This window comes from Chinchilla lanigera, unplaced genomic scaffold (assembly GCF_000276665.1).
Source record: "Chinchilla lanigera isolate Chin_1 unplaced genomic scaffold, ChiLan1.0 scaffold00041, whole genome shotgun sequence".
Taxonomy (NCBI): Eukaryota; Metazoa; Chordata; class Mammalia; order Rodentia; family Chinchillidae; genus Chinchilla; species Chinchilla lanigera.
Window position 1 is genome coordinate 4,207,434 of NW_004955442.1, and position 11,925 is coordinate 4,219,358.

General features: G+C 49.3%; 1 protein-coding gene across 1 annotated transcript in view; it reads left to right on the plus strand.

The window, feature by feature from the left end:
- The first annotated feature begins 1,063 nt into the window (after nucleotides 1–1,063).
- The window catches only part of Pla2g10 (phospholipase A2, group X), a 17,397-nt gene continuing 6,535 nt past the window's right edge, over nucleotides 1,064–11,925 (plus strand). Inside the window, exons 1-3 of the mRNA XM_005391132.2 lie at nucleotides 1,064–1,202; nucleotides 3,772–3,922; nucleotides 7,544–7,650. Of these exons, the coding sequence (XP_005391189.1) occupies nucleotides 1,112–1,202; nucleotides 3,772–3,922; nucleotides 7,544–7,650 (349 nt within the window). The 5' untranslated portion in view covers nucleotides 1,064–1,111. The remainder of the gene's footprint in view (nucleotides 1,203–3,771; nucleotides 3,923–7,543; nucleotides 7,651–11,925) is intronic.

Sequence of the window (11,925 nt, forward strand, 5' to 3'; positions counted from 1 at the left end):
GCTACTTGGGTAGTGCTGGCAGCAGGGATAAAGGGCAACAGACACAGTGCACTACTGCCATTCTTTCCAGCACTGCGCACCTGTTGTGCGCACCTTCCCCGGCTCCCATGGGCCCCAGAGGAGGCACTGTGCAGCTTGGACGGGCAGAGAGCTGAGGCAGAAAGCGTGGGATGGGGCAGTGTTGGCCAGCTGCCCTCGCCCAGGCCGGTCCTGTCTTTTATCGGAACCCTCTGGGACCTGGGCTCATCTTGGCACCTGTTTCCCCACTGCTGTGGTGGGGGGGGGGGAGATTGGAGAACGTGATTTTGAGGGACAACAGGAGCACACAATTCCCTACATTTTTTTTTTTTTTTTGAGACCGGGTCTCCCTATGTAGTTTAGACTAGCTTTGAACACATTATGTAACTCAGGCTGGCCCTGAATTTGCACCAATCCTCCTGACTCAGCCTCCTAAATGCTGGGATTACAGATTTACAGATTACACCACAAGTTTATTTGTGCCACCCGGTTTATTTTAAAAGGTTAAAGCCAGGCATGTTGGAGCGAGCCTGTAATCCCAGCACTCTAGAGGCTGATGCAGGAGGATCACAATTTGTGTTCAAGCCCAGGCTTGGGAATGTATCGATTTAGCCAGACCCTGTCTCAAAACTGTAAAAGTTATTTAAAAAAAAAAAAAAGACAGTGCGGAGCGTGGGTATGTAGCTCAGAGGGAAGACCCTGGATTCACCAGGACCCCAACTGGGAGGAGGCGGGATGTAAGGTAAATTCAGCACTGCCCCTCCCCCAGCCTCCACCCCTTCCCGAAGCCCAGGTGGGCAGGAGGAGCGGGCTGCGGATAACAGCATCAGCAGAGCCCCTTTCTGCTCCCCGTCTCCAAGGACGCATCCCACTGTGTCCCCAGCGCCCAACACGGCCTCTGGAGCCCACACGGGACCAAGGTGCAGAGGTCGGGAGGAAGCTCCACGAGGGCCCAGGTGCCCGCCCCCGCTGGCTCCGCCCGCCCCCCCCCGAGAGGGGGGGAAGGTGAGGCCGGGGCGGAGCCCGAAGGGGGCTCGGCTTGGCTCGGGGATTAAACTGGCCAGGCATCCAGTTCCACACCTGCCGCCCTGTGATGGGTCCGCTACGTCCGTGCGCGTCCAAAATGCTGCTGCTCCTCCTCCTGCTGCTGCTGCCCGGGTCCACTGGCCCCGTAGCCAGCGAGGGTGAGTACCGACCCGGCTCCCTCCGGCCCCTCCGCAGGGACTGCCATGCACCAGCCTCTCCTCTGGTGCACAACCACTCATCTCTGCCGGGCACCCAGAAGCCCTGTGCCCTAGTCCTCTCCTGACCCTGTCTCCCACTCACCTCCCCCGGGGTCTCAGACCTTGCCTTGTCCTTCCCTGGGGGCCTCAGCCTGTGGGGCATTCTCCTCATTCCTTGTAGCCCTCTCTGGAAACCCAGAGTGCCTACACTCCTCTGACCGGTCGGCTTCCTGTCTATGCAGTCTGGGCAGACTCCAGGGGTTGGTGGGAAGCAGAGACAGAAGCAGCTGAGCACAGCAGCTGTCCTCCCAACCTCTCCCTGGGAGTCACCCCCAGAGAGGTCCCTGTGTGACTGCCCATTCCTGGGGTGCACAGATATCGTCAGGGAATATACAGACACCTCAAGCACAGAGAGACACCCAGGTCTCAGCCTTCCCTGGCACTCAGGGGGCCCATACAAGGATCCATGCTGCAATCAACAAAGATGCACCCAAGGGAGCACATGTGTATACAGCCAGGGGACACTTGGGATAGCCCCAGGGCAAGTTGAGACACACACAGGCACAGAAGCACAGAGGCACACATGCATGCAGCCCAGGACCCTGCAGGTGCCCACCAGCCCCGGCACTCCTGGAGGAGGCTGTCTGCCTGGGAGGCTGTCCTCAGGCAAGCAGACAGCAAACAGACCCAGCCTGACCCGCCCCGCCTATGTTGGCACAAAGGGAGTGTTTTCTTTGGTTCCAAACCCAGCATGGGTGTTCACCCTGTGCCCAGGCCACCAGCGGGGCCGTTCCTAGGCCCTGAGATACAGAAAGTGGTCGGTCAGGGGTGGGGATGACTGCAAGCAGAGAGCTTCGGGATGTGGTGCTGGGATAGGGGCCTCACTCTGCAGCTAGGTGAGTGCGTGTCCTGAGGCTTGGTGGATCCAGAGGTCACACACATGAGGAAGTGTGCCAGAAATGCCTAAGCCAGAGGTCTCCTTTATACTGGTGTAACTGTGAGGATGGTGCATGATTCCTGCTGCAAGAGAAAGGAGGCTGGAGCGGTAGGAGTAACCTCTCACTGTGCCTTGGGGTGCAACGGGGCCTCTGAGCTGAGTCCACCGCTCAAGGGAGCTCTGCAAGGTTTGTGGGCTGCTGGGAGAGTGAGGACCAGCATGCAGAGAGCAAGGTGACATTTGCGCTCTAAACTCCTTTTTTACATTTTCTTCCTGACACATCTCTACTCCCCCACCCCATACACTAATATGCTACTTTTTCCACTGAGGAAAAAAACAATTGGATTTAAATTTAGTCCAGGCTCCTCAAAAAAAAACACCTGTTCTAATCAACAGATGAAAGAGCCAGTTGTAGTGACCCTCACCTGTGAATTCCAGTGGTTGGGAAGGCTGAGGCAGGAGGATCACAGTTTAGACCCAACCTGGGCAATTTAATGACTTAGCAAGGCCATATTGCAGATTTTTTTTTTTTTTTTCCGGTACTGGGAATCAAACTCACGACCTTGCGCTTGCCAGGCAGGCGCTGTGCCGCTGAGCTACATCCCCAGCCCCCAGGTTGCAGAATTTTGAAAAAGAGCTGGGGATGTAGCTCAGCACAAAGGCCCTGACTCCAAACCCCCAGTGCCTCAAAAAGAGGTTGGGGAGGGGTTTATGAAAGAGACATGATGGCCTAATGCCAGGCACGAACCTCTACTGTCCTCAGTCCCTGGAGCCTATTTCTGGTATGCACCCCTGTCTGCTTCTTTGCCTCTTGGCTCTGGTACCCAGCAGTCCTCCTCCTTCCCTGCCATTACTGAGCACAGAAGAAGGAAGGAGCACTGGTTTGTGAGTCAGAGCCTGGGCTGAAGCCTCAGCTCAGGTACTTGTGGGCTGTGGGAGCCTCCTCTTTCTCACCTGTCAGCTGCAGCTATCCCAGTCATACCCACTACTATGTGTCGGGGCTGTACCAAGATCCAAAGACATGGTGGGCCCAGGCTGGGGGCCTCCCTGACTGGAAGGGGCCCAGAGTCAAGGAGAGGAATGGGGCCCAGGGACTGGGAAGTCCCCGGAGGCACCTACCTTGATGAGAGAAACACTGTTTAGCTCTGATGCCCAAGTGCCCAGAACAGGCAGCTAGGCAAACACTTGGTGCACGATTTTCTGTCTGATTGTGTCTAGACCTGCTGGGGTGAAGGGTTGCAAAGCAAGGCATTCCAGGAAGACAGTGTCCTATGCAAAGGCCCAGTAGTGTAATTGCTCATGCTGTGTTATCTGTGACTTGTTTTCCCTGCCTGGAGGATAGCAATCCTAACAGCTTGTTATGCACTGAGTGCTTTGTATGTACTATCTCCTTTATTCTGTAAGTTAGGTCACCTTATCCTCCACTTCATAAATGAGGAGACTGAGGCACAGAAAGGTTCATAGTTTGTCCAAGGTCACACAATTAGGAGGTGGGATTTGAACCCAGTCACACTGCACTACCTGCCCCATCTCAGGCCAGTGCCCTTCCCTAGGGCCAGGGAAGTCCTCACCCAACCTTTGTTTGTCCTCCAGCATCCAGAAGGTCACATGTGCATCGACGTGGGATATTGGAACTGGCAGATACTGTGACTTGTGTGGGACCTCGACCTCCCATAGTCTATGCGAAATACGGCTGTTTCTGTGGCCTGGGAGGGCATGGCAAGCCCCTGGATAGCATTGACTGGTGAGTATGTACTTGGGCCCAGGCCGGAAGCCCTACCCGACTCCTGCAGTAGTTAGGGCCTATGAGGAAATACAGAAAACTGATGTCAGGCTTTGTCCCAGAATGATCCCAGCATGCTGCGGAATCATCCTGCAGGCAGAGGTCCTGCTAGGTTATGTGACTGGTGAAGCTATGGCACCCGATGAGGTCCAGCCCAGGGAGGTTCTTGACACGGTAGCGGAAGAACGTTTCCTGTCATTTCAGTGAGCGGCATGGGCTGATTTATTAGGCAAGGTTAGAGAGTAATGAAAAAGGGAAAGGAGTTTCAGCTTGAGGGGAAGGGGGCACTGTCCCATTAACAAAGGAACGAGACCAGTTTTTTCAGAGGGGCTGAGGTGGGCAAAGGTCTGCTTGATCATTCTCCCAGTTCTGGTTTTGCATGATGGCTCTCAAGAAGTCCTTGTCGCTTGAGGGGGCCATGAGGTGTCTATTTCTGCTCCGGGAAGTCTCAGAGTTTTTTGTTTTTTTTCTTCCGGTACTGGGAATGGAACTTACGACCTTGCGCTTGCCAGGCAGTCGCTGTGCCACTGAGCTAAATCCCCAGCCCCGAAGTCTCAGTTTTATAGAGGCTCTGCTGGGATCCAAGGTGATGGTGGGTTTAGGGCAATGAATGAGGACTTCTGGGTGCCCATCAGTAGCTCACTGTCCCTGCGTAAATCTCTTATCTTGATGTCCTCAGTCTTGAAGAGAGATGAGATAGGTTAAGTAAATTTAGGGCTAATCGACCTTGTATTACCAGTTTGTAGACAGACACTCCCTAAATGATCAACATGCCTATGGACAGGGTTGAGGAGGGATCTGAACCAAATTTTTAAAGTTACAAAAGAAACAGACAAAAAAAGTGGAACCAAAATATATCATATACAGGTACAAATTCCTTATGATGAATATGATCTTTATGTATAAACAAACTGTACCAGTAAATTTAGCAAAAAGGAAGGGGAGAGACATACAAATGAAGGTCAAGCTTTGTTCTGCTTTTAGTTACCCACTGGGCACCTGGGGGCCCAACTGAACAGTCATTTTTTTTTTAGTTTTGTTGCATTTGTTTTGTTTTTAGCAAAAGCAGCTTTCAAGTCCCTGACCGCATCAGAAGAGAACGCACATCATATTTTAACGAGTAATAGATTAAGGGTGTGGGAGTCATTGCTCCTCTGTCCTGTGGTGGTGGTTTCTATCTCAGACACATTTTTTTTTTTACTTAATTCATGGCCTCCTTACTGAGCTACAGCTCCAGCCCATTTTTATTTTTCATTTTGAAGGGTCTCTTCAAGTCACTAATTTTTTTTTTTTTTTTTGTCTTTTTGAGACAAGGTCTCGCTATGCAGTTCAGGCTGGCCTTGAGCTCCTTTTGTAGCCCAGGCTGGTCTAGAACTCGAAACGGTCCCCCTGCCTCAGCCTCCAGAGTGCTGGCATTACCACCACACCCGGCTTTCAAGTCGTTAAATTGCCTATGCTGGGCTTGAACTTGTGATGTTCCTGCCTGAGCCCTCTCAGAGTGCTGTGACTCGGGAGTGCACCGCCACACCCAGCTCAGACACATCTTGGTACCAGTTGCCTCCGACCCTGGCCATGGGCTTTTATGCCACCTGAAAAATAACATAAAGATAACCAGACTTAGTATGCACTAGAAACTGCTCTGAGGATCCCCACAGGTCTTCACAACAACCCCATTTCCTAGACAAGGAGAGTGAGGCACAGTTTCTTGTCTGGGGCTGCACAGTGTACAAGGCATGGGAGCTGGGATTTCAACCCAGGTGATTTGGCTGGATTCACACCCTCAACCTCTGCCTTCTGCTACATTTGAGCAGGGCCTGCTGTGCAGAGGTATGGCCTGAAATCTTTCTGTGACTTTGTCATTTACCTTCATGTCCCTGCTTGGAGAGAAGCATGCAGTGTTCACCCCCATTTTATAGATGCATGCCCCGAGGCTCTGTGAGGAGCAGCCACTCCCCCATTTCCATAAAGCTTGTAGACAACACAGTGCAGGGTTTGGCTGCTTCTTCCCTTGTAGGAGACCGTATCACCGGCTAGTGTGGGTCCTTGCTTTAGTGATAATGGAAATTAAAACTAAAGCACAAATTTTCAGGAAAAGAGCTTTAATTGAAAGGTAAAAAGGTGAGGAAAGGACTCCAGCTTGGATCGTAGCTGGAGGGGGAGCGTCACCGGATCCAAGGAGCCAGTTTGATGGAGTGGTTGTGTCTGAACAACCATAGCCTCAGTCCTGGCTTCATAGCTCAGCTTGAATTCTTGTGGCTTGTGGGGCAATTTCAGCCTTGCAAAGCTCTAAAGTGACCATAGATGTAGGGCAATAGCATCTGGACGTCCCTGTAAATCTCTTATCCTGCTGATATTGGTCCCGTAGGGGGCTGAGATAGGGATGTAAATTTAGAGCTAACAAACCCAGAGTTTTGTAAAAGGAAGATCAAGCTTTGTTCTACTTTTAGTAGCCTTTTGGGCACCTGTAGGCCCAATTGAAGAGTCATCATTCTTAGCGAAAGCCACTTAGAAGTCATTGACTGCCTCAGGAGAAAATACAAATCATGCTCTTGATGAGTAAAACGTTAAGGTCACAGGAATTTGTTCGCTGTCCCTGCAGCGCTATGTGGCATGGTCAGGCCCATCTCAGATGTGATTGTCCCCAAGAGGTCTGGACTCACCCCTGAGCCTTGGAAGCTCCTGCCACCACACATGCACTCCCACAGTCTGGTTGTCTGCTCATCCTTCAGAGCCAGCTCAGGCATCTGCCGCCTCCAGGAAGTCTTCCTTGAAGCCTCCTTGGGTGTGCTACCTCCTGTGGGCTCCCAGAGTCCCTCTGCCTACCCTGCGTCCCAGCACTTCTCACCACACGTGTCTGGTGGCCTGCCTGTCTCCTTCCGCAGGCTGGGGGCTTCCTGAGATCAGGGCAAGAGCTGGCCGACCGCTCTGCCACACTCTGTTGAGGGCTCAGCAAAGTGGAGCTGATGGCACATAGGGAGAAGCTCTATAGGGAGAATGAATGAATGATGGATAATAGGTATGAGTGCTCCTTAGGGAGTTGCTCGACAGCAAATGTTTATTATGTTATATGTCAGAACGAGGGCTAGGCCCTGGGGACCCTATGGAGCCTGTCATCCAGAAGGACAGATGCTAATGAGGTTTGTCCTGAAGACTCAGGACAAACCTACCCTGGAGGAGGGAGCCTGTGCTTCAGGAGCAGGTGTAACAAGGAGACGGTGGCAGGCTGGGGAGGCAGAAGGCCTGGATGATAGCCTGGGGTGGGGGCTGAGACCCGGCATGAGTGGTCCCAGCAGAGGGTCCCACACAGACAGAACTGGAGGCTCGTGGCTCACTCCAGGGACAGAGCAGGCCTGGTAGCTGCAGCTCAGAGCCTCAGAGTGAGGCAAGCTGGCGGTGGCAGGGCCACCTCGAGCATGGCCAGAGATGGGGGCTGTGCGGGGCACACAGGGGCAAGGGTTGGGGTGATCAAGGGCAAAACTTGAAGCAGAGGACACAGGCTCCTTGGAGATCTTCAGTCCCCTATCCTCCCAGCAAGGGAGGACAGCCAGGAGAGTGACCCACCTGCCCATGTGACACCCACAGGTGCTGCCACCAACATGACTGCTGCTACACTCGTGCCGAGGAGGCTGGCTGCAGCCCCAAATTGGACAGCTACCCCTGGCAGTGTGTTGACAACCAGATCCAGTGTGGTGAGTCTCCAGCACAGCACATATATCAACCCCAGGGTCCCCGGGGTATCCTGAGAGAGCCTGGTGACACCTGTGCCCTTGCTGTAATAACATGCCACAGACCACCCTTTGTGTTTATCTAAATGATCTTTCACACCACACGCTTAAAACACACACACACACACACACACAACACAGAAACCTGTTTGTTTGGGATCTGGATAAAAAAGGAAAAGACATGACTCCATGCATAAACAGCCTAAAAGTCCATCACAAGGGGTCTGGGTAAATAAAACCATGATTTACTTACACTATGGAATATTCCACAGCCCTGAAAAAGGCAAAGGTAGAACTGTGTGCTCACATGGGAAGAAAGACGTGAATGAAAAATTGCAGCTGGTGCAGAGGCTCACACCATAATCCCAGCTCTATGGAAGGGTGAGGCAGTAGGATCACAAGTTTGAGGCCAGATGGCAACTTAATGGGACCCTGTCAAGATAAATTAAAAAATAAAGGCTGAAGATATAGGTCTCAGAGGTAGAGCCCTTGCTAGAATGCACAAAACCCTGCGTTCAGTCCCCAGCCTAGCAAAACAAAACACGAACTACAGAATAACTTTTCCATACAGCATTATTTGTGTATAAAAGAAACTTGCAGGGGCTGGGGATTTAGCTCAGCGGCAAAAGCGCCTGCCTGGCAAGCACAAGGTCGTGAGTTCGGTTCCCGGTACAGGAGAAAAACCAAAAAAAAAAAAAAAAAGAAACTTGCAAAATGGTACCACACTATTTTCCATAGCTAATGTAGGCATATAGGAAGCTGAGAAAGCCAGGTATGGTGGTACAAGCCTGTGATCCCAGCATTCCAGAGGCTGAGGCAGGAGGCTGGATCATTGCAAGTCTGAGGCCAGCCTGGCATACACAGCGAGCTCAAAGCCAGCCTAAGCGACATAGTAAGACTGTCAATAAATAAATAAAAAGAAAGCAAGCTTGGAAAAGGCTGTGTAAGGATACACCCAAACTGAGGATGGCCATAATTGTTGCTAGGGACAGGATGCAGTTGAGGGGAACAGTGGTAGAAGGCAGTTTTGTGACCTTTGTATGTTTCTGTTTTACAAAGAAAAATCTTCATGAATTACTTGTAAGTTAAAAGTTAAGAAAGGAAAACACAGCCCCAAAGCGTTTCAGGGTGATGAGCACGGATCCTGTAACTTTGCAGTGTTTCCAAACAAAATGAAACAAATGATGTTCCACGGCATGGATGGGCCTTGGCACGGTGTGAGGACCCTCCTGGGCTGGGGCTCTGAGGCGCTGACCCGCATACCCTGTGCTGGGAGGCCTGGAGTCCTCACTGGTTCCAGCCTAATGGGTCGGGGGTGGGGTGGGGAATGGAACCTGGATGGAGCCCAAGCCCTGAGTGTGCATTGCACTGGTTTTCTTCCCTAGACTGAACCAGGTGGGACTCACTGGGGCTTGCCTACCCCTTACCAGTTTAGACACCAGGAAATCCCTTTCCCTTCCCTGAACACTGTTCATACTTATTCAAAATGGGAGAATCATACTGAAAGTTGGTAACCCCTGGTTAGCTACAAATGTTTTACCTTGCTTACCTTGCTCTCAGAGGTAAGAAAAGCAGTTCCATCCAGTATTTTTCAAAAATCATGCTGATGCAGTGGCACAGGGCTATAACCCAAGCTACCCTAGAAGGCTGAGGCAGGAAGATCGTAAGTTCAAGGCCAACTTGGGCAGCTTAGTGAGATTCTGTCTCAAAATAAAATAAAAGGGCTAAGGGTGTAGCTTAGTGATAAAGCTATTGCTCAGTGTGCTTGAGGCTCTGGTTCACTCCCCAGTACCACAAAAATTAACTAATTAATTATTTAATTATGGAATTAAAACTACTTCACATCAAAATTTGAATTTCTGAATATTTAATTTAAAAAATTGGAGCCCCTAATAGGGGCTCCAGTCAAATCCAGTAGGGACCATTGGCATCTAGCATCATAGTGTACATTGTACATAACCAACTGCTTCTAAAGTTAAAAGGAAACAAAACTGGAAATAAAAAATGTTAAGTGTTCCTCAGAGCAACTTTCCTGGTTTTCAAACAAAGCAGTGAGAACAGGAGTGAGTTTGTTTGTTTGTTTGTTTGTTTGTTTTGAGACACGGTCTTGCTATGTAGTCCAGGCTGGCTTTGAACTCACTATGTACCCCAGGCTGGTCTCAAACTTGTGGGGATCCTCCAGCCTCAGCCTCTTGAATGGTGGGGTTACAGGCAAGCGCCAACACAACTGGCAGTGAGATTTGTTTTAAAGACTCAGGGTGCTTTCCATTTATAGTTTCCTTTCAAATGTTTTTCCCAGTAGTGAGAATTCAACCTAGAGCCTTTGTACTGAAAACTACATCCCTGCACTTTTTTATTTTTTATTCTGAGGCCGGGTTTCACTACATTACTAAATTGCCCAAGCTGGGCTAAAATTTGCAATTCTCTTGCCTCAGCCTCTAAGTGCTGGGATTAAAGGTGTGTACCCCCACACCCTGTCTTGGGTAAATTTAAAAGCTGGGCTGGAAGTATAGCTCCAGGGTAGAGCATTTGTCTAACAAATGTAAGGCCCTGGGTTTAATTTCCAGTACTGCAATCTTATTAATAAAATAAAATAATCAATTATAAGAGTAGGGAAGTGAGTAATGGTACAGATGGTGGATGAGGCTAGAGTTTCTTTTCTTTTCTTTCTTTTTTTTTTTTGGCTTTTTTGAGACAGGGTCTCCTTATGCAGTTCAGGCTGGTCTTGAGCTCACTTTGTACCCTAGGCTGGCCTTGAACTTGCAAGGATCCTCCTGCCTCAGCCTCCCAGGTGCTGGGATTACAGGCGTGCACAACACCATGCCCAGTGAGGCTTGAGTTTCAGTAGTGAGATTCAACCTTCTCCAAGGAACTAGAGATGAACCAGACAACTGGTTCCATCGCTTCATTTTTCTTTGCATTGACAATGAACGCACTACAAAAGTAATCATGTAAGTGCATAATTTAGTGATAGCAGAGCTGCAGTGTTGCCCAGCCACCAGCAAGACATTTTCAGTTCCACCCTCTAGACCTCATTAAGCAGCTTCTCCTGCCCCCATTCCTCCAGCACCTGGCAACCTTACAGACTGGATTTTTTTTATCTCTGGATTTACTCAGTCCAGATAGTTCATGTAAGTAGTATCATATACTATGTGGTCTTTTGTGTCTGCTTTCTTTCACTTAGTTTCATGTTTTCCAAGTTCATCAGTATTGTACCATGTATTATGCTTCATTAGGCAAGTGCTCTACCACAAAGCTATATGCTCAGCCTTTTTTATTTTTTATTTTTGAAACAAGGTGTTTCTAAATTGCACAGGCTAGCCCCAAACTTGAGATGCTCCTGCCTCAGCCTCCCAAGTAGCTGGAACTATAGGCATGTACCACCACACTCAGCTTCATTCCTTCTATGAGCAATTTTCATTCCATTGTGTAAATTAGGCACATTTTGTTTATTCATTCATCTGAAGATGGACATTTAGGTTATCTCCATCATTTGGGTGTTGTGCATAGTGGTGCTGGGAACATTCATAAAAACATTTTTGTGTACCTGTTTTCAGGTAGTTGGTGTGTGCACCTACGAGTGGACTTGCTTCGTCACATGCTTATTCTGTTTTACTTTATGAGGAAGCACAAACTGTTTTTCACAGTACACAGACCATTTTACATTCCTTTCTCCCCTTCCTTCCTTCCTTCCTCCCTCTCTTTTATTTTGTTTTGACACAAGTTTTCACTGTGTAGACTAGGGCAGCCTTGAAGTGGCTATCCTCCTGACTCAGCCACCAGAGTAGCTGCTTTTCTCTCATGACTGAGATGTCAAGTGTTTTTACATGCTTCTTCACCATTTTTATGTCTTCTTTGAAGAAATAACTATTCATGTGCTTTGCCCATCTTTATTGTGTTGTTTTGTGGTTGAATTGTAAAAATTTTTCATATCCTGAATTCTGAATTTTTATCAGATCTGTGATTTGCAAATATTTTCTCCCACTCCATAGACTGTATTCATTTTCTTGTTGATGCCCTTGATGCACAAGAGTTTTTTTAAATTTTTTTTTAAATTTTTGTCTTTTTGAGACAGGGTCTACTATGCAGCTCAGGCTGGCCTTGACCTCACTTTGTAGCTCAGGCTGGCCTCAAACTCGCAATAATCCTCCTGCCTCATCCTCCCGAGTGCTAGGATTACAGACATGCGCCACCATGTCCGGCTACAGTAGTTTTTTTTTTTAATTTTAAATTATTTTT